Raw genomic sequence first — 25,114 nt, 5'->3', positions numbered from 1 at the left:
AATTTTCTTTTTAAATTTATTCCGCACAAAATACAGTCAAAAGAGTCAAAGAAGCAGTCGTGAAACGGACATCATTACGCAGAGGCGTCCTTGTATTACTCGTTGCTCGCGTGCATCTTGTAGTTATTGGTTTTACTGATATATATTCGTTATTTGTAAAAATTTTAAATGAAACAATTAAATGAAATCTTATTCATTGCATTCTTAAACCATATTAACATCGTACACCATAAATATTGTAATTAGTATAATTGTTTCAAGTAAAATATTTAAAGTGATGTGTTGAAAAGCATTGCAACGTATTTGTCTCTATTAATTTCACAAAGTTCCTAGTTAAAACGTAGTTAACCTAGTAAAAAGTAAATTAAATGTATACTAGAAACTTGTAATGCTCGACATACATTTTAAAAGACAGATTTTCATATTCTTCGGAATAATGAAGCTCCATTAACAATCGTCGCGTGCGAAACGGAGCGCGCGAGTGCGATTCGCATGGCGGCGTGCAGCTGCAAAACGATGGATCGTTTTAAAATTTGCCCGCAATAACGGTTTTCCGTAGCACGCGTGCGCGGTAACGCTAACAGCGGGCGCAGATGGCGTGCACGGTGACGAGTGCGCGTGCGCGGAACAAATTTCGCACGGCGTGCAGAGAAAATAGTCCGCGCTCGGAGAGACACGACGATCGCTCTCGAGAAACGTGATATCCGTGACAGCGATATTGCAACGTTCACGCGATCCAGTTTAACCACCGGGGATCCGAGTACATTGGTCAATCGGTGGTGTAACGTGCGACTCGTGTATTATCGTTTTGTTTCAACGATCAAGAAGACTGTCTGTACGTCGTACGCGCGAGAATATCAAAGAGCGCAGATATCACTACGCCGCACGTTGTGGAAGGAAGCAGAAACCGAGCACTGGCAGGAAGTGGGTAGAAGGGGGGTACGTCGTCGAGCCAGTTGATTCGGTGGTGGCTACATGTGGCTGTTCGCCGGTCGTGACAAGGAGACATTTCCTATCAAGGCATAAAAGATACGTATAGCAACAGTAATCGATAGCCAAAAACAGCCGAAAATATGCAGATGGATCCAACGACGGTGCAACTGATTCAGGTTCTCGAGAGGACCGTCTCGTCAGGTGAGCTATTTGATTAATCCGACTCAGGTTGACGACATCATGGAATGGAGACTAATTTTTCTCAGCCACTTTGTTTGCCTTGACCTTGCTTTCGGTTTTGTTTTGCGAGAGATATTAGTACTGATTATCGACGGATATTCCTCGTCGTTTTCGCGACCTTGCTCGCAAAAGTAAAGTCCTGCCGCGTGCGCGTCCCTTTTATGCTTCCTCCGGTGTATTCGTGCAGCGCTCAGTATCTTTGTTGGTTTGTACTTTTGTCGATTCATTGAAAATTTTTGGACATCGTTGCGTTACTATTTTATCAGGGTACGTCATTTGTATAATAATATGTCGTATTGGACTTCGCTTGGCTGTTGCTAGGGGCTTTGTTCGCAGTCGGAAAATTATTGTCCTATATGACGGTTACTCATACTACACGTTCCCGTTGTCGGTTAGCACGTCGAGTAGGAGTGCATCGTGTCTCTCTAACCTCTATCGTCGCTACGAATTTAAGCGGCGTGACATTCGCGACCTAAGCGACACAATCGATGATGTTATATACATTTATTTTCACTTTCGATTTCAGATAAAAATGAACTGGAAGCAGCTCAGAATTTTTTGGAACAAGCAGCCCAATCTAATCTCGTAAGTTATTTAATCATATAGGTGGAAGCCTCTAGATTGAATGGGTAAGATCAAAGATTATTTTGAATTTTACATTTTTATAGCATGAGTTTATGCAAAGACTCAGCGGCGTGCTGGTTACTGCCGCTGCGAGTCCAGTTGCTCGTATGGCTGCAGGTCTTCAGCTCAAAAATCAACTTACGTCTAAAGATGTACTATTAAAATACCAATATCAGCAACGCTGGCTTGCAATCCCTGTAGAAATCAGGGAATTCATCAAAAAGAATGTAAGATAACTATTACTTGAATTACAACTTCGATATAAATTGAAGTTTTATTATACTACAATGTATAAAATTCAAAGTAATAAACATTATGGGCAATGCTATATTGGTTTGTTGATAGATTTTGGGAGCTCTTGGAACGGAGAATAATAGGCCAAGTTCTGCTGCGCAATGTGTCGCATACGTTGCAGTGGCAGAATTACCAGTTGGTCAGTGGACCGATATTATTCAGCTGCTAGTCAACAATGTTGCAAACCCAAACAACACAGAAATAATGAAAGAGGCAACATTAGAAACCATCGGTTACATTTGTCAAGATATAGAAAGCGATGTTTTGGTACCTCAGTCTAATCAAATTCTCACAGCAATTATTCATGGCATGAAAGGGTCTAGTACTTCAAATCATGTTCGTCTCGCAGCTACAAGCGCACTCTACAACTCGTTAGAATTTACCAAAGGGAATTTTGAAATAGAGGTTGGTATTATCGAAAAAATATTGTTTGCAGTTTTTAGGTTATACCGGAAATTACAAAAGTTAATTTTTTGTGTACACAGTCTGAGAGAAATTTCATCATGGAGGTAGTTTGCGAGGCAACACAGTCTTTAAACACACAAGTTAAAGTAGCTGCTTTACAGTGTCTTGTAAAAATTATGTCTTTGTATTATCAATATATGGAGCCATACATGGCTCCTGCGCTATTTCCTATCACCTTGGAAGCCATGAAGTCAGATATCGATGAGGTTGCACTGCAAGGAATTGAGTTTTGGTCAAATGTATCGGACGAAGAGGTAGATTTGTCTGTGGAAGAAGGAGAAGCTTCCGAAGGAGGTCGACCACCGGCTAAAGTTTCGAGGCATTATGCGAAAGGGGCTTTGCAGTATCTGGTACCTGTATTGATGAAGAAACTCACTAAACAAGAAGAATTCGATGACGAAGATGATTGGAATCCTTCGAAAGCGGCCAGCGTATGTTTGATGTTACTATCCTCTTGTTGCGAGGATGCCATTGTTCCATTTGTTCTTCCATTTGTCAAGGACAACATTAAGAGTGCAGACTGGAGGTATCGAGATGCTGCTTTGACAGCTTTCGGATCGGTTCTTGGTGGTTTAGATCCTAGAACTGTGAAACCATTGGTAGAACAAGCTATGCCAACGCTCATCGAACTGATGTACGACAGTAGCGTCGCTGTGAGAGATACAGCTGCATGGACATTTGGTCGAATTTGTGAGATCATACCAGAAGCAGCAATCAACGAGACGTATTTGAAACCTTTGTTAGAAGCTTTGATAAACGGTTTGAAGGCAGAGCCTCGTGTCGCAGCGAACGTTTGTTGGGCATTTACGGGACTTGCGGAAGCCAGTTACGAGTCTGCAGAAGCTACCGACGATGCGCAACAGCCGGAGACGTATTGCATGTCTCAATATTTCGATTTCATCATTGAGAGATTATTAGAAACCACGGATCGTCCAGATGGCGCTCAAGCAAACTTAAGGTCAGCTGCGTACGAAGCTTTAATGGAAATGGTCAAGAACTCCCCGCGCGATTGTTACGTAACCGTACAGAAGACGACGATGGTGATCTTGGAAAGATTGCAGCAGGTACTGCAAATGGAAACACATATCCAAACTCATACCGATCGGGCTCAATACAACGATCTTCAGTCGTTGCTATGTGCTACCTTACAATCTGTACTGCGCAAAGTTACTCCTGAGGACGCACCACAAATATCGGACGTGATAATGACCGCGTTGCTATCCATGTTTAATTCGAACTCTTGCAAAGCTGAAGGTGTACAGGAGGATGCACTTATGGCTGTTTCGACCCTGGTCGAGGTGTTAGGAGAAGGTTTCTTGAAATACATGGACGCGTTCAAACCGTACCTCTGTCTCGGTTTGAAGAATCACGCCGAGTATCAAGTCTGTTGCGCAGCCGTGGGTCTGACTGGCGATATTTGTCGTGCTTTGAAGAACAAAATGCTACCTTACTGCGACGAGATCATGACGCTTTTGCTCGAGAATCTTGGAAACAACACGGTTCATCGTTCCGTGAAGCCTCAAATTTTCTCTGTTTTTGGTGACATGGCTCTCAGTATCGGACCCGAATTCAAGAAATATCTGGACGTGGTACTGCAGACCTTAGCACAGGCTTCTCAAGCAAATGTTGACAGGAACGATTACGATATGATCGATTACCTGAATGAACTACGCGAGGGTGTTCTTGAGGCTTACACTGGTATAGTACAAGGTTTTCGCGGGGATATGGCAAATTCTTGTCCAGATGCTGCAGTTTCTCTCGTGGAGCCACACGTGCCCTTTATTATTCAGTTCATCACCACGATAGCTCAGGATCGTGAACATTCTGAAGGCAACATATCGACCTCTGTGGGATTGCTCGGTGATTTAGTCACTGTCTTCGGGGCAAAATTGTTGCCAATGGTCGAGACTGAACCGCTCGTCGAGCTATTAAATAAAGCTAGACGATCACGCACCCAAAAAACCAAAACCTTGGCAATCTGGGCAGGCAAAGAGATTCGAAAGCTCAAGAGTGTTGCTAACTCCCCGTCTAGTTGGTGAGTATATTTTCCATTATTATATTAACTTTCTTTTTTTTTTTTCCTTTTTTGTTCTTTTTTTTTTCTTACATTAGACCATTTTCGTGTGAACGATGTGTGGTGAATGTACTCAACCATTTTTTTTTTATTTGTATCAATTCATCCATTCTCTGCTATGCCCTCTTCCACGTAACGGTACTTACTTTCCGCTATTTTTGTATCTATAATTCGTCCCATCGAGTCGATCCATTCGAAAGATATTTTCAATGGTACAGTAGGTCAGAGATGCAAGAAAAAGGATGTACAGACATAAGTACCGAGGAAGAAAGACACACAGGGATGGGCGGTGACGATGGAAGCGGGGTCAACGTAGCAAATTGCGTTTGTTACTCTGTTATTCGTCGATTTTTAGAGTCCTTTTCTAATAAATGCGTAGGCATGCTACGCGTTCGACAGAAAGCCCATCTAAAAGTATTATATACCACTCGGTGAGCGACGGTTATTGATATTTGGCTCGCTTTTGTTGTTTACAGATCACCCCACGGTTGTACTCTCGTGCAATTTGATTTGACTAGAAAGCTATCAAACACAATACAAAGACAACAAGATTGGATGGTGCGGATGCGAGTTGATGGATGTGCGTGAGCGTTCCGAAGCGATGACGATGATGGAGTGATGAGTCTGCACGTGTCCCTGTCTGGCGACGGTATTCGAGTACCGGCGCCGAGCGCAGCCCATGGTCGAGAAAAAGATACCTGTCTGCCTGCCGGATGCCGAGACCACGGATGATGAGGAGTGCAAGTGGATGTTGCCAATGAATGAGCCAAGGCCAAGAAGCCTGCCGAGATGTTCCGGTGATGCAAGTATGCCTGATAACGAGCCCGGGGCTTCTACCCGCGTGATTGAGAAGTTGAACCTGAGGAAAGGACGACTTCGACGGACGGTGAATCGTGGCCAGTGAGAAAGAGAGTGGGAGAGAAAGGGATGAACGGAAGAGGACACGAGAGAATGCGACAGGGAGACCACGAGAGACTGCGGAGCTGAGTGTTGGTATCAGTTGAATGGGAGAATGTTTTTGTTTTTTAATTGTATGTGTGCGCGAAAGAAATAGCGAGTAAGAGAGAGATTGGTACAAATAAAAATCGTTGTCACTATGAAAGGGCGTTCGAATCTGTGAGAAAGCAATTATGTTCATTCGTTGCGAAGCTCTAGCCCTCCTAAAGCCTTGTCAACGATGCGTGACCGATCTTTTTTTTTTTTTTTTTTTATTCGATTTCTTGCTCAACGATCGAAATCGCTCGTTGAAGGAATCGGAAGTGTCATTGCCGTGTGATTGTAGGCGTGATTCGCAATCAAAACGAACGAAACAAATGGTTGTCGGGACGCTGCTGATGATCGTCGCTGTATGCCGTTGCAGTTGAGTGACGTGCGAGTGAGTGAAGCAGGAGGGAAAGAAAGGAAGATAAGAGAGCGCTAGAGATGTCGAGTGATTGCAAAATGATCGAGAAGACTCGAAGAATAACTTGGTGACCTCTGGTCCGATCGTGCTGCGCGAGAATCTAAATGTTCAGTTGTAGTATGATGACGTGTATGTTAATTTTCCCCCCCGTATGTGAATGTCCGTTGCTGTTGATTTATTAAAATTAATATTTTGCTGGCATAAGTTATTGAGTTGTACCGAAGTCCTCGTCCGGCCTGAGAAAGTTCGTGAACAAGAGAAACCAAAAACCAAAAAAAAAAAGAAAAAAAAAATGATCGAGTGCCCAGCCCCCCGAGTATAGCCCCTTAGAAAACGTAGTCCTTGCGCGTAGATGATTCATTTTCTTACGCGATCCGCGTTGTCGTCGACGAGATATGGAATATCTCGAACCAGAGCGTTTCGCACTGCCATTGTTTAAACGATGTCGTGCATCTTAATGAGACACTTTCTCTACGCATTCGTGTTAATCCTTCCTGTACTTTCAAGGATGTTCACGCATCGTTAATATTGTCGAAGTCGTCGTCACTTGCTTCGCCACAGTGTTACACGATCGAATTCGTCGTAGGTCAACCGAACGATTTTTGGCCCGCTCGGTTCTCACGGCATATTCCATTATCGTAAAAACGAGGACGTTGATCGCGTAAATCGATCGACCCTGTTGAACGCGAAAGGTAATTGATATAATCCAAAGTACCGTGCCGGAAGAATATTCTAGAAATATTTCTGGACGGGCAACATTTTACGCGTGAAAAATAGTCACCTTATCTTGAATTCGTTGCTCGAAATGTTCGTCCAGATAAGAATTTTGCCCGTCTATGTCGAGATCACGGACATCGAACCGGGATATTTACAATTCCTTGTCGCTCAAGGGTCACGGACCTTTAGGATACTTTTGCTTTCGCACACATTCACACGGACATAATAATCCTTTTACCACGAAATTTCATTGGATCCCGAGGTAACCGTACGAGAAACAGGAGCATCGTTTCGGGATCGTTGTTCGTGTTTTATCATTAGGAACTTTATGCAATCAACTCAACGATTATCGAACAACACAACGATTATCTTTATTAAACTTCTTAACTGTGAAACTGTAGTAGATCATGACCGGTTTGTTTTCTCAACTAAGAGTGCCACTGTCCCTTACTACTACTTAACACTACAACAGTTCGACAATGCGATTTTTTTTCTCTTCGGCATGTTCCGACTTCGCATATTATGCAGTCGCGTCCTCGGCCTCGAGGCCGCGGCGTTTAGCAACATTTTACGCGAAAGATTAAGCGGACGGTCGGTCGGTCGCTCTAATAATATAATACGATGTTACGTCACGTGGTTGAAACGTGGCTGTGGTAGTGCCATGCATTCCAAATACTTTTGCCAGCGGAAGCGCACTGTGACCGTTCTTTCGTGATTTTTCGATTGTTTTTATAGCGGTTTCCATTCTACTACGTTTTCGAGGACGCCTCGTTCACGCAATGCTTTAGGTACAGACGCGATAAAACGGAAATTCGTATATCGATGTTCGCCGCGAGAGATTCGTATGTGATGCACGGTGGTGGGCGGTAACTCGTTTGAAAGAACCACCCGAATCGTGGCAGAGAAAAAAAGAAAACGGTGTTTCGAGAAAAAAGAAAAAAACGCAAAACGGAGAAGGAAAACAAGTAACATTGGCGCAACAACAAGAGACAACCAAAAGAACGGGGGAAAAAAGGGAATTGATGAGAGACGACTAACTGAAAAGAGTTTTTATTAAATTAATTATCTTTTTTACGATTTTACATATCGAGGAAGAATAAAATAAAAGAAAAGTGTCTGCTCCACGTCTGAGTATAAATAAATATATATATACATATATAATTTTTTTACTGTTGCGATCGATATTGCCAAACTTAGCGTGTAAGGGAAAAAAGGTCGATCTAGTTTTTAAAAGGTTCAAACAACAATGGGGTTGGGAAGGGGGGAGGGGGGGAGAAATCGTTTCGACGAGCCGCTGGTTACGTAGACTGGAGCCTAAAACCCTTGATCTCTTTACCGTTCGCACGAATTTATCCGTATTGTTCTTTTTTTTTTTTTTTCCTTGTGCGAAGTATCATTTCGAAATTCCACCCAACGAAACACACACGGTGTCTTCCACTCACCAGAATCTGCTCGAAACAGCTTTGTCTTGTATCGCGATCAGACATTGTCACTGTCCTCGCTGAACCCCATATAGGTCCACTAAAATAGTCAGTCTGAATCCAAATAAAAAAGAAAAAAACAAACAAACAAATACACAAAGCGAAAGGGAAGAAACGCCGAGGCGCAAAGTATCCTTTTTTCATTTACATTCCACGTAGCAGAGAGTATATATAGAGAGAAAGGGAGAGCGGGAGAGGATATGAAAGTGCGTGTGAGGAAAAAAAGCGAGGAACCACGACGAAGAGGACAGCGGTGCGCGTCTTTCCGCGTCCTGCAAAAGAACTCGATCGCTCGCCTGTGTACTTTCTGATTCGCAAATCGATCGAGGGTTGCACTTCGATTTAACGCGATTATTCCCATCGTTGCGTGCACGATTCACCCTTTCACAACGAAGAATTTGGACGCGATGTATATGATACACGCGGCAGATTTGCACAGGAGTTCGTTGGTGCAAAATTAATTGGCCGTTCAAGGTCACAGAAGTTTCCCTATCCTATCATAACGATTAGGTATTATCTTCTTGACCTCTTACAATTCTCATCCTTTATCCCCGGATACTGATATAAATATATCAAGTAATATTCGAGCGATTCAAATAATTTTACTACGGGAAATATCTGTAAGTATCGAAATTGAAGACCTTGATCGATATCAAATACGATACAGAGCGAACGTGGATATTTTATCGTATTTATAAATATCGGATATAAGAAACAAAATCTGATTGGTATGGAACAAATAGTGCAAAAAATTGATGAAGGTAATTACTCAATGTTGCAACTGCTTATTTCGTACCGATACGATTATGCTTTTTATTTTTGATCTGCAATAGTATCGATACTTGTACAGTTTGATTCCATTTTTATCTGATATCAGTGCTAACGATAATTAGTTCCATCTTCAGGTTTGATCAATTGCGTTTTAGACCAGTATTTTTCCTGAGAAAGATGGTTGATCGAACCTTCGGTGAACATCAATCGTTAACACGTTGATTTCCAAGTCTATTTCATATTTTCTAGGTATCGACCTAGATTTTCTGGTAATTTAACTTTCCAAAACTAATTTTTCCCAATATGTAATACCCTTCAAATACCCGGTGGATTTCCACATAGCGTTATTTATATTTTTCCACCATAACTGGAATATTAGCATCATACATACACTGTCGTTTAACAAAAGCATTCGATCATAGTCTGTTCTAAAGAGTAACAGGTTTAAAAAACTCGGAAAGTTTGCAATAAATTACTCTTTTCCAAGAAATTTTGCTGACTGTTTACCATCAATTATCTAGTTGTTACTTCCGTACTGTTTCAAAGACAAATGATAGTACCCTTCCGTTAAGCAACAATGATCTGCATATCAATTTTGTCGCAAATGTTATAGGACTACGAGAAATACAAAAAGAAATATAATACAGATTGGTTTCACGTATTAAAAAGTTACACTGAATGCTATTATACATAGTGTTCTTAAAAAATAATGTATATCGAAAAAGTTATGGCGAACAGGTTAAGAATCGATAGCGACAAAATGTTACAAATCCAAGTATAATTATGATTGTCATTCTCAAAATATACTTAAATAATGCACAATTCACGTTCAACGCGTTACCATGATGGTCACCGGTGACCGACGCTTCAAACACATTCACTGTCTATGATCCATATGCGGGTCATAGCACCATGGTTTTGCATATGCCGCTAAGAGACCGGACAGTGAACGTGTTAATACTTGTAAATTTTTCAATAATGTCATTGGGCATCAGGAATACCATAAAATAGCAAATACTCGAACTACCGAATATTTCCATTTGTTGCGTAATTTGAAAAAATGTCGGGGATATCCCTTTACGAGGAAAACGTGTTAAGGATAATATTTTTAATAGTTCATTTATTTTGAAGATCGAAGAATGACGATGGAAAGATCCAAACTTTTGAACGACAGTGTATACGCGCGACACAAGCGATCGACGCGTGAAATAGAAAGTTATGGCGTGAAAGCGAGAGTCGCGATTTAGAACTTAGGGTGTGACCTTGAGCAGCCAACCGAACTCGATCTAATGAATAATCGACAGTCATCGGCAACCTGTTTCGGGCGGCGGGCCAAACCGCCGGAAGAATGCCGAATTTAGGTAATAGTTTAAACTCGTACTATTAAATAAATAATAAAATCGCAACGACATTGTAATACATGTAATGTATATTGTTAGAACTTGTGAACCCTAAATAAACGAGCCACGTCTGGTCCGCAAGCCCGAGGTTGCCCGCGTGCGAGCATGTAATACCTTCTCGATGCGTTGTTCGCTTGTTCTGTAAACACACGTTGAGGTTCGATCGGCCTTTGTCAAAATTGGAATCGAGCATTTTTTTTTAGCAGTGAAAAGGTAAATCGTCGCGTCGAATCGAGGTGGCTGTTAGCCACGAGAAAACGTTGCGAATCGCTTCATCAGGTCTGCCCGAAGGGTAGGAGGGAGGAAAAGAGAGAAACGCGCGCGATGGTAGGAAATCGGTCGTGGAGAGGGGCCCGAGAAAATTAGAAGAAACTAGGGAAGCGAGAAACGGTCGTGCCGCGACGGAAGTAGACAAGTGAACGAAGCGAAATGAGAGGAATAAGAAGAAAAAAAAAAGTTATATTATATACGCGACTGTGATCTTTTGGAGAGACTCTCGTGTGCGAGGGGTCGATGTTCTGCCCTGAAGGGGGCGAGGCTCTCGTCGTCGTTCTCGACTCTGGACCCCCTCGCGATCGTCGAAGTCCTCGCGACCTCGAGCCCCCGTGATCATTTCGCTGCCCCGATTGTCCGACGTGATTATTTTTTGTCTGTTCACCGGTGAAACGGATCGAATCGAACCCGCTGCTACAAGCCTAACGCGCACACGTATCTTACACGTAGCTCGAGATCGTCCGAGGCCCTCCTGACCGATCGCTAGATTGGGAGATTAAAAAAAAAAAAAAATTAAGATAGAGAAGGAACCGACAGAGCCACGCTCCCGGAAAGATGGAAACTCATACACGATAAGATCTTATCGAACTATTAGTTGTTAGCCTTTTCATCGTCGAGACTCCTAGAGTGCGTGCGATGCTTCGTAGAGAACGTACGTGAGAGCGTATTAGGTATATAAGAATATTAAAAAATGCGTGTGCATTACGCTGTATCAGTGATGATGTGCTCTGTGTAACGCAATTTACTGATGGGTGTGTTCTGTCGGTTTGCAAGTGGGAGAGCAACAAAGCGAGAAAGAGAGAGTAACAGAGCGAAAGAGAGAGAGAGAAAAAAAAACGAGAGAAAGAAAGAATGTTAGAGAGGATCTTGTGACAGAGGGACGACGGAGGGAGTTGGCTCGTGATTCGTCGTGAATCGCGGGAACGGGACGAAATCGTCGATTTTGCAAAAGCGAACAAAGGGATAAAACGAAGAAACGCAAAAGAATGGTAAAATAAAATGAAATAAAAGGAGGGGGAAAAAAAAAGTTATATAAATTTTGTATCGTGACGCGGTAAAGTTCGGAGAACCAACATAATTACCGTTTCAAGGGGGGAAATCGGAATCTGTTGGTGGCGGTCACTGAAATCTTTAAACACGCAAACCTAGAAACAACCGACGTTCCACGATTGGGGGTGATAGAAAAAAGAAAAGAAAAAACGAACCGCTGAAATAGAATCCACGAGTCCACGCAGATCCACGTAAGAATTATTTTTCGAGAGAGATTTCAGCGATACTGCCGGGGATTGTACAGGCGTTCTCCGTTCTTCTTTGAACCGCGGTTGCCGTTGTACGTACGAGACAATATTTTCGATAATATTTTTTAAACGATCGAATCGCGAAACACGAGGCCAACGCGTAGAGCTGTTGTGTTGTTCCAAAATGCGTCAGTGATTGCACGGCGACGGAAGCGATCGACGCGCGCGGTCAAATCTTCCGGGCGTTCTTCCTCGATCGCCGTCGCCGCGCACACCCCGGTGCGATTTAAGCTAATTAACGAAACAAAAGACTAAAAAAAAAAAGTAAAATAGACGAGAAAAAAACAACCAAAAAAAAAAAAACAAAAAAAAAGTGGAGAGATGCTAAAGAAGATGAAGAGAAAATAAAACGAGCGCGTGAGAAGATTGAATTTTTGTGGCGATGCTGAGAGAGAATGCTGCCTGTCGAATGCCGCCGATCGACGATCGGACCAACGATTATGATTTACGCGTGTGAACAATTCGGGCGATAAACGTGGGTTGCAACAAACGAACAAAAGATTTAAAAAAAAAAACAAAAACAAAAAAAAAAGAAATGAGAGAGAGAGAGAGCGCGAGAGAGAAACAATAATAAACGACGAGTGTTGGATGGTGTTTTTGTTCTTAGCCTGCAACATGTAATTTGCTCACCCTCTCCAAATCATTTCCTCGGGGCGCGCGATGTTTAAGTCGACCGCCTAATTTCCGATCTGGTTGTCAAAAATTGACAAATTATCGAATCAAGGCCTATTCTCGTACGCGTTCGATGGGTCTCCTCCTGTATCCTAAATTTAACGGTAGCTCTTTAACACTTGGACGACGAGGACGCGTAAAAATACGCGTCACGGATACCGGTTGCGTTCTCGACGGGGTTGCGCACGATTACACTTTAATATGGCGTTACCCAACGGGGTATATACAGTTGTTAATTAGTATTCTGAAAGTGCACGCAGTGTTAAGTATAATATCAGTTTAATGGATCGCCTTCGCTTCGTCGTCCAAGCGTTGAACGCGTCGCGATGCCACGAAAACTTCTCTCGACGGATTATTTTCTTTTTTTTTCTCTCGATACAAGATCGTGACAGCTCTCACTCGCGCGACGTTCGATGGAGGAGACAACGATGCTCAAAATGAAACCCGAACAATCGCGAAGAAGCTTTATTTTGTTAAATCGAACAAGACTTCCACAAAGCGAGTTCGCCGTGGTACGGTTTTTTGGTCCACGGTCGAACGCTTTAAAACGATAGAACCAGGAGAGGGTGCGGCCATGCTCACGTTCCAGCGCAAATAGGTCTACCTATCCGTTCTATATCGTTTTCGGTTTTGTGTCAGAGTCGTGTGGTTTGCGAAGCCTGTGTTCATTGCGAAAATTTACAAATGACAACGACTATGTGACTTCGGCTACATCGCTTGATCCGAATGCCAGAGCGATCGTGGAATGACTGGGAACGACGATTACTCGTGGAAAGCGTGTATCAACGTATGGAACGGTCGCATTAATGTCTCCGCGCGCCGAAGATCCGATCTGGCGACGTGCAAACGATTTGAAATTCAAAGATCGCGCGGAAGAAGCTAGTCGGAGGGGAAACTGTTACAAAACACGTTCCATGATTCGGCTTTTTTCTCGTTCCTTCTCCCCCCTCTCGATCAATCCCATATCTCGTCGCGTTTATCGTTTCACGGATTCGTTCGATTTGCGTAAACATTAATGCGACCTACTGGCATCGTCAGTGTGTGCAAGAAGAACGATTATACGAATCGCCAAGCGACAGTGCCATACGATTAATCGAATCATTTCGACTGCTACATCGCAACTTCAATTCGTCGTCTTGATAGAATAATAAAAGAAACATACCAAAACAAAAAAAAAAAAAAAAAAAAAAACAAAAAAAATTCAGAATTACAAAAAAAAAGACAACACGGAATGCATTGCTCGTTGCAAAATCTTTGTACACCGGGTCAAAAGCGAGATCGTTTCGTCCGACAAGATTCGATCACCCCGGAATGCGAATTGTTTCCTCGTGACGTTTTCACGAATTTCGTTTTCTTTTGTTCTTCGACAGACAAAAAATACAAAAAACAACATTGCCCAAGAATAAATTCAATTTGAATCTGTACACACGCAGTGATGCCATTATTACCAGTCGTCGCTCTTGCATCGTGGCTATTTATTTCTTTTTTTTTTGCTCAGGAACTGTTCACCTTGTAATTATGTTAACAATGCAGCAAATTTATCGTTCGATCGAACGTTAAACGACGAAACTAACAATTGCCCGTGTATCGTGCAGTTTTAACTCATTAATTAAATTATTTCGGATTAAGACGAAGCCGTACGTCTCCTGATACCAAGAACTCTCGTGATCTTCAATATCGTACGAAAATGCAATTAACGTTGAAAAGTATTGGAATTTTTCTTGCTTGCAATTAGGGACTTCAACCGATACACAAAATATTCGTACTATACCGATATATTATGTCATGCTCGTTTACAAAAACACCGATAAGCTCGTATGCAACAAAAATATGTTCCTTTACGACCTCATTTCTGTGTAATTTTTTGAAACCTTGTATACATTTATATTTGTAACCGTACGTATTAGTAACGTTACGCCTTTATTATGTACACAGACACGGTCAAATTAATTCGATAGCAAAAGCAATATCTCGTTCCTTCGATAAAATTATTTCATTTACATACGTTGTGATAATTCAATTAATATTTTTAACGTTTGCTCTTAGTAAATTTCATACTTTTTAATTCAATCGGTTTACCACGTGGTTTACCAAAGCAATACTGACTGCACTCGCGAACACGATCTTATACTCTGTTACAAGGAAGTTAAAAGTAAATTATATCGTGTTTGGTCTTATTTTAATCGGAAAACTTCCATAAATACATTGGTGAAAGTTTCATTAAAAAAAAAAACAAAAATAAATTGATATTTGCATTATATGTATGTATTATCGCACCAATATTCGAGTCCAGATCAAGCTACACTACGCGGTCCACGTGACGTTAAGCTTCTCAGTGTATCAAGGGGAGTCCCCTATTAGTAGTAGGAATGACTACCGTTCACTTATCCAATCGAAAATGACTCGCAGTTATCCGAGAATTGCTATAATAATTTGTCGTCTTCCACCTAGTGTTTTACAATTTGAACGTACAATTTAAAAAGAGAAATACCCTTCATATAGAATCGTCCTTTCTCGCTATATCCTGTTACAAAGAAATACCACCATCGTGAAGACCAACTGATATTCTCTTATGTATATTTGGGCACATTTTCCATTTATTTATTCATGTGCAAAGGGTAGAAAAGATTCGAGACTCTGGTATTCTTTCGATAGCAAAGGTTTCAACTATTACAAATTCGATTCGCGATTCGACGATACAGAAACTACGAAAGTTCTGCAGACACCAGGAGGATACCCAAGACGATACTTGGGATCGAAAACTAATATCTTGGAATAAAAGAATGTCGAACGTAGAATAAAATACAGGGGGAGGGGGGCGTCGATGAAAAAAACATTCGATTGTTATCACGCTGACGCAAAAAGTCACGCGGCGCGTTCGCAAAGTGAATCGCGGCCGCCACGCAGCGTGTGTCAGCAGTGTTCCTAATCTCCTCTAAGTACCCTTAACCCAATTGAATTAGAAGGGCACACCCCGTGGCACGCGCCCGCGTTCGCGTTTCCTCGATTCGTTTTCCGCGCGTGAAACTAGTCGCGAGCGCGTATGCTGACACGCTTTTCGAACAACGAACGGAAGCTGGGATACCGCGTGCTTGATGTACTATATCCGGGAGATGAACAATATCGGTGTTTTCGTCATAAAAATCCCGGAGTAACTCGCACGACGCCTGGTGTTTGCGATAATTCGTCGTCGAATGCAATAGAACAGTGACGCACGGTACATCTTGGTACGGATAAATTTGCACATTGCTTTTCCACGCTCTGTAAAAAATCCCTGTCCTCTTTGTTATTATTCTTTCTGAAACGATGATGTGACAAGTGATTTCTGACGAAGGAATAACACTCGAAACGCAGCCTCTGCGTGATCGACGTCGAGCGGTTTGGGGGTGGTGAACCTCGGTACCGTGGTCGGTTGCAATAAAACGAATCCTTTTTACTTGTTTTGGATTCGTGTTTTACCATAATTGGTTCAATTTATCGCCTGGTACCGTTATCTGTAATACTTTTTTACTGCCCACGAAACCGCTCCTCGGTGAACATCTTCGTTTCACGATCGCGAGGGTGAAAGAGGATACGCCAGGATGGAACGAATGGCTCGTCGGTCGAACTGCCCGCGGAAGGGAGCTAATACACGTCACGTAACGCTTTTCTAAGGTATCGGCGAGGTTTCGGTAGCGTGGACGTGGCCAAAGTGCACGAGAATGGAGCACCTGGATGATTATCAGACTGCCGAGGCCACCAACGGCAAAGGAACCGCGAACACCGACGATGAAGTAAGTTATTTGAACGGGGATTTTACATTATTAGAGGAGGATAGTCGGTACATCTACAGAGTTTAAGAAATTGGGCGAATATGTAACATCAGTCGTTTAGGAGATATTTTAATTGTAATGGTTATATTAAAATATCTTCCAAACTAATGATTCTTCGCCAGTGGTTCAGTAGTTCTGTCTCAGGAATGACGAGTTGCATAAATTGATGCATTAAAAAATATGTATACAATCCCCATTATATTATTCGTGTCACTCGTAACATTACCAACAGGTTACAGAAATGAACACAAGAGGAAGTGAGATAGAAAATGAAATTGCAGAAACATTTCTGGCCATATATATTTTCGGTAAAGAATTTTTTTCTCGAAAGTGGGTAGGATTTCGGTGGTATGTCTATTCACCACAAATGATTGTAATTGACCCCCGCAACTGAAAATAATTTTTTTAGAACGATTTGAAATTTTTTTTTTTCGACGAAAAATTTAGGCACCTACCCCCTGTCGACTTTTCTTCAAAATTCGTTTTTCATTTTTAGTAATTTTGTTTGACGCCCTACAGAAAAGTTGTCCAATACTTTTTTGTAGGTACCCATGAGTTCTATTTCAGAAAAAAGTTTCATTGAAATATATTCACAATTGTAGGAGTTATGGCTGTTTGAAAATTGGACCATTTTTAGGGGGTTTTTCTCATTTTGTGAGGTGAAGGACCAACTTTTCGAATATTTTTGCGATTTGTACATATTCTCCATCAAAATACGCGTAATTTGCTTTTTTAAACATTAAAATCCTCCAATCCGTTCAGAAGTTATGACGTTTTAAAGATTCGCATGAAAATTCGGGCAGATATTTCTAGCCAGAAATTATATTTTCGGTAAGGAATTTATTTCTCGAAACTGAGTAGGATTTCGGGGGTATGTCTGTTGACCAAAAATGCTTGCAATTGACCTCTGCAGCTAAAAATAATTTTTCCAAGACGATTCGAAAGTCTTTTTTTTCACCCAAAACTTTCAGCACGTACTGAATTTTTTTTTAGAAAATGGGTAGGAATTCGTGGGTATGTCTATTGATCAAAAATGATTGCAATTGACCCCTACAATCGAAAATAATTTTTTCAGAACGATTTGAAATTTTTTAATTTTGTCGAAAAATTTAGGCACCTACCCCCTGTCGATTTTTCTTAAAAATTCGTTTTTGATTTTTAATAATTTTGTTTGACGCCCTACAGAAAAGTTGTCTAATACTTTTTTGTAGGTACCCATGAGCTCTGCTTCAAAAAAAAGTTTCATTGAAATATATGCGCTATTGTAGGAGTTATGGCTGTTTGAAAATTGGACCATTTTTCTCGGGTTTTTGGCACTTTACGGGGTTAAGGAACAACTTTTCGAATATTTTTAGAATTTCTACATATTCTCCATCAAAATACGCGTAATTTGCTTTTTTAAACATTAAAATCCTCCAATCCGTTCAGAAGTTATGGTGTTTCAAAGATTCGCTTGAAATTTCGGTGACCCATTTCTGGCCAGGTATTATATTTTCAGTAATAAATTTTTTTCTCGAAAATGCGCAAGATTTCGCGGGTATGTTTATTGACCACAAATGATTGTAATTGATCCCTGCAACCGAAAATAATTTTTTTAGAACGATTTGAAAAATTTTAATTTTGTCGAAAAACTTTACACCTTCTCGAATTTTTTTCTTGAAAATGGATAGGATTTCGGTGGTATGGCTATTCACCACAAATGATTGTAATTGACCACCGCAACTGAAAATAATTTTTTTAGAACGATTTGAAAATTTTTCTTCAAAATTTACAATCCATTTCTTTTGTGTCCATTGTTAACGACCGATTTCGTTTCGTACGGTGTAATTCGGGTTAATTCGCGTTCGAATCGCCGATCGTTATGATTAAGAGACAGCCTTTTCGCAGGACGGTTTCGATCTCGACGATCTTCTGCCTATCGTTGGCGAATTCGGTCGTTATCAGAAACAGCTTCTTTGGCTCGTGTGTCTTCCGGCGTGCCTCCCATGTGGATTTTGCGCCTTTAATCAGCTCTTCATGGCCGACACGCCTCCCCACTGGTGCAAAGTGCCAGGATTGGAAAACCTGGACGTCTCGCGTAGAAGGAAACTCGCGATCCCGATCAGTCAGGTGCAATAGGGCTTCTAGATGTCAGGAATCGATCGACGCTCCTTAAGATCCTCTGTAATCTTGTTGATCGACTATCCTAGGGTCCATTCTCATTAGGAGTGTCATCTTTTACCATTCGATCAACGATAATTTCAATCTTTCATTAGTAAGAATCTTATTTTGTCCTACTCCCAGCGAGAACACCCTCTTAATTTCGATCATTCGTAGACGCAGGTATCGTGAGAAAGCTAGGAAAAGGTTTGAAACTAACCCAGTTCCCAATCGTATCAATTCTTCGTGCTTCTTCATACTCATTTAGCGTATCGCAGTTTGTCGAATCCATAGATAGATTCTGTATGTCAAGGGAGCAGGTTGTTCGAGAAGTCCTTATTCGTGCTTGCGTATTTTCGTCCCTCTATTGTTCGTAGAGTATTATTATTCATGCTAGAAATACATTCTACTTTATTCCCCTGTTGTAACAATAAATTTCGTAATTAGGAAGACAACGAAACGTACAGTCAATGCACACGATACGATATCGATTGGACGACGGAAAATATTTCTGTCGTGACACCGCTCTTGTCTATACCGAACACATCGTGGCCCGTTGTTCCGTGCGATCATGGTTGGGAGTACGAGACCTCGGAGACGCCGTCTTCCATTGTTATCGACGTACGTTTATTTTCAACAAATTTCCCCGCGTCCTTCCTACCTTGAATCTCGATGCTTAATACCACCGTTTAACGAATTGCAGTTCAACTTAGTGTGCGACCATGCGATTTACCCGACAATTGGCTTGGTTGCTTTGAACACGGGTGGTCCGATAGGGGTGTACCTCTTTGGTACCCTAAACGACAGGTAACCGGCTCACAAATGGTCGCTAAAAGATTACGGTCCGATGAGCGTTTTATAAATTGGTCGAAACTCAAATTATGCATATTTGAATTATACGAGTTTACGAAACAGAATCACAATTAATTTTTGCAAAAATCTAGGACCCTCTTTTTCCATCTCTCAGTCGTCCTGAGAAAAGATCACTTAATCAAACATTAAAATGTTTTAGTTATCCAGGAATGGAGCTTGTAACGTTTCGTTTGACGCTCATTCAAACCGTGACTCTTCTTGTCGGTTAATTGTTCTCGAAATTAACGAATCGTTTTATCGTGTATCTTTTTTCTATTGTTTAGAATCGGCAGAAGACTATCCTTCTTCACGTGTCTGGCGACACTGATCACAGGAGGATTTCTAACGTCGATATCGAACAGCTTCTGGACCTGGGCTGCCACGCGGATGGTCGTCGGTTTGACCATACCGGCCATCTATCAGATACCTTTCATCATATGTAAGAGCTCGCTTGCAACAGCAATTAGATCCTTTTTCAGACATGACGCTCGGCGACTGGTTTTCAAGACACGTTTGCACATTTTCAGGTCTGGGGAAAGTAGGTGGCTCGAAACAGGCAATTACGAATAAGCGTTCGAATTTTATCGATACGTTCGAGCAGCTGTGGGTGAAATTATTTAAAACGATAGACGATCGAGCAACCTGTACAAGGTGTTCCAGAAATTGTAGTACAACCGACATTTTAGAAATATTTCTCTACGACACTCCAATATCGAGGAAAACAATTTTAAATGTGTTGTCTGTTGGATACGCGTGTTCTCGACCAACTAGGTTTTACTAGATTGGTGTCATAAACAAAGATAAGATAATTATTATCATTATTAGAGGATGTGCATCGTACTTGGAACACTAGTTTATTTGAAATGAATAAAAAATTACAATGGAGGATGGCAGCAAATAAAACTGTATAATGTCGTAGGGAAACCAATAAATTTTTGCATTTCAAATTTTTAGTAATAATGGAAAATCACAGAATAGGAAGAATCGTCTTCGATAAATATTAATTTTGTTAAAATCGAATATTCCCAAAACTTAAAAGTTTAAGCTAGATATTCCACCCCCTAATGTACTACGATTATTGGAACAATTTATTATATTAACACGTTAACTGCTGTATTCATAAAATTTATACTTTTAATCCAATAACTTTATTTTAATAAACTCAACCGAACAATTCTGCAGCGATTTCGATTCCAAAAACTCGTTGGGTTTCCAAATAACGCTATTCGTAATTGCATATCATATCTTAACTCTCTGTTTCGTAAATTGTATTTTATATTTCAAAACAGAAATTATCTCTTGATTATTTATACGTTCTTGCATTAATTATTACGCCAACCAAACGATAAGAGGCTAATCTGCAGAGGCACTACACATTTCAAAAAGAAAATTCAGTACACTTTCGCAAAATTTTCTCAGTAAACTTTACAGAAATTATTTCCGTGGATTAAAAATGACACAATTTTTTCTTTACTTTGGTTAGTAGAATCACTCCTTAAAATATTTACCAGCAGTAGACGAACGATCTGTATAAGTTAAAACGTCGATATCCGGAAAATACCGTTGTCTAATTTTCCTATAATTTTCCGTATCAGCTTTGGAATTGGTTGGACCAAATTACCGGTCGTTCGTGACGGTAATGACTTGCAGCTTTTACACGATGGGTCTGTGTATGCTGGCTGGCGTAACCTACTTAATAAGAGACTGGAGAACGCTAGCTGTCACCACGAGTGCGCCCTTCCTTTTGTACTTCTTTTATTGGTGGTGAGTAGTGGTCTTCGATTCATGATCTACATTCTCTCTAACGCTTACAAGGAGAGTGCAAGAACTGTAATTTTGTATATTAATAGATTTCGACACCCTCTTTGTAAAAGTATAGCATTATAGGGTAAAAAACTCAATACTCTTCGAAGTTATTCCCATTCAAGGCTTTCGAGACCTTCAAGAATCTTACCCTGATTAACCCTATAATGTTATACTCGGAATCTATCAGTATACAAAGTGACAGATCGGTGTCCCGTAGGTCTTGGACTTTCCTTATTAGACGGCGCCATTTTGAAACGTCCAAGATCGTTTCAGGTTCTTGCCAGAGTCGCCGCGATGGTTGCTGGCAAAAGGTCGCCTTGGGGAGGCGAACGATATCCTCGAGAGGCTCGCAAAAGTTAATGGGAAAGAGTTACCAATCTCTTTCACCCAGAAACTCCGACAAAGAATGATGATGTCACGGTCCAAAAGTGAAGAAGAAAGATTGCGCAACGGGCCTGGTGTTCTCTCGCTCTTTAAGACGCCAAACATGCGTCTGAAGACTTGTTTGATCACATTAAATTGGTAAATCAAAGTTCAAGTGATCAATATATCTCTTAAATCCGATAAGACGCAACATGCCCATTATTCCATGTCATTTCGTGACGATCCCATCGACATACGCAATTATGCCTGATAAGACGATTCGAAACAACTCAATCACTTTCTCGAAACTTTTGTGAATGGCGTCGTTAAGACTAATTTGTACATTCATTATTCATTTGGGTTATCTTAGTATTTGTTTTTTGTTATGGACTTTTCCTTCGGATCAAATTTACCCGATACGCTACCTTATTGCGTTTTCAGTAAATTGGAGTCCTTTGGAACTTGAGAAACATCGCTGAATCTTGTCATTTTATTTTGCTTTCTTTACTCGTTTACTTCAATTTAAATTTTTTTTTCTCCCTTATTATATCATCTGATTTGTTCAAAATTCAACAACATAAATATTCAAAAATTAAACATGCCAATATTAATTTCATTAATTTAGAAAATTCAAAACGTTAAAGGAAGATGCACAAGAACAACAGTAATTCTTTTCATCTTTCAGCTTAATTTAAGGTTCATAGGGTACGTTAGATTCGTTTATAAGTTACTGAGCGACAAATGCCTGTCTCTGACCATGTTTCTGTTGCGTAGGTTTGCCAACAACATGGTGTACGTTGGTTTGTCGTACTACGGTCCAGCTCTGGGGAACGAAGAGCACCTGAGCTTTTTCTTTTCGTCCCTTGCGGAAATTCCCAGCTACATGGCTTGTTGGGTCGTGATGGATCGATGGGGTCGCCGATGGCCACTTTGTTTGTGCATGGTTGTGGCTGGGGTCTCCTGTATTGCTACGGTTCTCCTATCATCTGGTACCCAAACTCGACTGATCAATTGACGCCTCGAGCTCGATGTTATTTATAATCGGAAAAAGTATAATGAGATTATAAAACCATCGATGGACCATTCTAGGCATAGTCTTTGATCAGAAATTTCTAGATTCCACGACTCCGGTGTCATTCAGTTCTCACTAATCAGACTTTCGGATATAAGCCATGATATTATATGTATATTATCTTCCTTCTAGAAGAAATATCCCAACGTTTCTCGAGCATTGCAGCTAGGTTCATCGGGGGATCAAGTGACTATATCAGTGTGTCACTTAACCTTCTAATGAAGCTAGCTGCAATGCTCGCGAAACGTTAGGGATACTCACTCGTTTCACAACGACAGTGTAAACTCTGTGCATAGTCCCGTATTTCGAAACACGTTTGGCAGTTTGTACATTTAACACGTTGACTGCTATGGTGGTCATAGCCATTTACAACTAACTTCTGTAAAATAGAATTTTAGGAATAGAACGTCCTAAAATAGAAAATCCTAGAACATTAGGAAAATAGAATTATCGAATATTTCTATTTTTTACATTATAAAGATTCAAAAACAGAATGTTGCGAACTTCTGGCGTTGGTGCGCAGCTAAATCATAGAAGCTATAAAGTGTCGAGAAACTGAAACGATAAACTCGCGAACACCATGGGTCATAGCGATTATCACCGAGCTCGAAGCGTGTAACCCACAGAGGGAATCTCCTCCCCTACTGACGCAAAATGTTAATCGTGTTTTCTTTCAGAGGCTGTAGTGGCTACGTTGATTCTATTCCTTTTATCGAAATCCGCGATATCGGCCTCCTTTTTAATTATATATCCGTTCGCCGGTGAACTTTACCCTACGCAACTGCGCGGCGTAGCGATCGGTTTCTCTGCTTACATCAGTGGTCTCGGACTTATCATCATTCCTTTTGTTACTTATCTAGTAAGTGATCGTAAATAAGCTTATCGCGACACCGTGGCCGTGGCTAGACGATCCCAGACGATCATTTGCGTCATTCTCGTGCAGGGTAAGGAGAACTTGGTGCTGCCCCTTGTGATACTGGGCACCGTATCGGTGATTGGCGGACTGTCCGGGTTGCGTTTACCCGAGACTCTGCATCATCGGTTGCCGCAAACGGTGGAGGAAGGAGAGCTGTTCGGGAAGGATTGGACCTGTGCCGATTGCTTCCGTTGCGTTCCAATAAAGTACGAACTCTCTATAACGATACCCGAGTCGAAATTCTCAGTCTACCGTTTCGGTTTGCATTCCCGAGTAAGTCGAAGGACGTCAAGCGATACTGAATTCAAACATTTTGAATCCACTGACCTGGTCTCGATCTTACAAGAGTGTGCAAGATCTCTTCGGGTCATCAGTTTAACAGAAACTTTGCACATAGTTTTTAACACCTTCTTCGCGTTTAAAGTTTTTAATATCTTAAAAGAACTTTGTCGATTTATAGAATCGATAAGTTGTACCATCACCATAGGGGTAGTGAGTTTTATTAACACGTCGACCACTTGGTAGTTAATTTTGTTGGGACAATTTTATTCTTTGACCAGGGTCTTCAGATACAACAAACTCACTGAAATATTTTTTAATAAAACTAATAGATATCGAGATATTTTACTAGATAAAGGAATGGTTGGGAAGGCTAATTTCGAGTTGGGTACCGTTCGAGGAAAATCATCGTTCGTCCTCGATTATGTTCGTTCACCTTTCTCTGTTGATTCCTTTTTATTTTAGACCTTCGTCCGCCGCCGCGTCCTACGAGGACCTATCGGTTAGAGAGACGGTGGAGATGCACGAGGTGCCTGAACCGCCGGTAGCGATGCCCCAAAGAATATTAGAGGAGCAGCAGAGACCCAGCAACGCAAGTGTGCGTCGATTGGTTCGTCAATCTAGCGTGATGGACACGCAGCGGGACTCGGACGGGGCCATCAAGATGACTTACTGGTTCTAGACGCTGAATCGAGCCTAGTGGTTTAAATAAAACCGAAACAACAAAACGTATTATATTGCCCGTCGCGACCTCCCGTGCCTCTCGTTTGCCTTTTTGCGCGAGACAGAAAGAAATAGTAGTCGTTTTCGTGTATTAGGTCTAGAGGGACGGAATCTCCTAACGACTCGGTCAGCTCGATGATTCTTAGAATTCTAAGATGGCCTGGAATCTGTACGAAAGGTCGTTTATCGCGTTACGATCAATAGCATTGTCACTCCAGGTTAGGCTTAAAAGGGTATTCTACCGTAAAAATTTGAAAACATCGATTTAATTTGTGATTATGTTATGTCATCGTTGGACACTGAATTTATCGTGCGCCCGGAACGAACGTCCGAACTGTAATTTAAAAGACATTATACTCAATAATAGAAAATGCGACTCATTCTCGCAACGTTTGGTAATATAAATCACGAGACGCGACTCCCGTGTAATGTATTTTGTGTTATATGGCGTAATAAAGACGACGTTGTTATTATAATTGCCACTCCGGAGGGGGGGGGGGGGGGGGGG

General features: G+C 41.2%; 2 protein-coding genes across 5 annotated transcripts; both read left to right on the top strand.

Moving 5' to 3' along the window:
* The first annotated feature begins 658 nt into the window (after nt 1-658).
* Fs(2)ket (Importin subunit beta Fs(2)Ket) lies at nt 659-16,412 on the top strand. 4 transcript variants are annotated; one of them, XR_013080518.1, is made up of 8 exons: nt 659-1,134; nt 1,700-1,758; nt 1,842-2,024; nt 2,143-2,496; nt 2,577-4,591; nt 5,107-6,553; nt 6,594-10,794; nt 10,836-12,508. XR_013080518.1 is itself a non-coding variant. In XM_076775392.1 (6 exons), exons 1-6 carry the CDS (start codon nt 1,074-1,076, stop codon nt 16,360-16,362), a joined length of 2,736 nt encoding a protein of 911 aa, XP_076631507.1. In that variant the 5' UTR covers nt 659-1,073; the 3' UTR covers nt 16,363-16,412. The 4 variants fall into 4 exon arrangements, 2 of the variants coding, with proteins under 2 accessions (XP_076631507.1, XP_076631508.1); XR_013080517.1 differs by having other exon boundaries at nt 6,594-12,508; XM_076775392.1 differs by lacking the exons at nt 5,107-6,553; nt 6,594-10,794; nt 10,836-12,508 and adding an exon at nt 16,299-16,412.
* Cart (Carcinine transporter) lies at nt 16,305-25,082 on the top strand. The gene is made up of 11 exons (XM_076775394.1): nt 16,305-16,417; nt 18,344-18,565; nt 19,043-19,216; nt 19,299-19,402; nt 19,732-19,886; nt 21,043-21,211; nt 21,527-21,775; nt 22,391-22,605; nt 23,366-23,547; nt 23,632-23,810; nt 24,349-25,082. Exons 1-11 carry the CDS (start codon nt 16,346-16,348, stop codon nt 24,563-24,565), a joined length of 1,938 nt encoding a protein of 645 aa, XP_076631509.1. The 5' UTR covers nt 16,305-16,345; the 3' UTR covers nt 24,566-25,082.
* The last annotated feature ends 32 nt before the right edge of the window (nt 25,083-25,114 follow it).

Source organism: Colletes latitarsis, chromosome 10, assembly GCF_051014445.1.
Source record: "Colletes latitarsis isolate SP2378_abdomen chromosome 10, iyColLati1, whole genome shotgun sequence".
NCBI classification, from domain to species: domain Eukaryota; kingdom Metazoa; phylum Arthropoda; class Insecta; order Hymenoptera; family Colletidae; genus Colletes; species Colletes latitarsis.
The sequence above is the reverse complement of the archived record's forward strand: the minus strand, read 5'-3'. Positions and strand labels throughout refer to the sequence as shown.

Excerpts from the sequence above, each read along its gene's own strand:
- Cart (XM_076775394.1), top strand. The coding sequence starts at position 16,346 with ATGGAGCACCTGGATGATTATCAGACTGCCGAGGCCACCAACGGCAAA. Across the intron at positions 19,217-19,298 it reads CGTCTTCCATTGTTATCGAC|TTCAACTTAGTGTGCGACCA; the intron begins GTACGTTTATTT and ends AACGAATTGCAG. Across the intron at positions 23,548-23,631 it reads TTCCTTTTGTTACTTATCTA|GGTAAGGAGAACTTGGTGCT; the intron begins GTAAGTGATCGT and ends ATTCTCGTGCAG.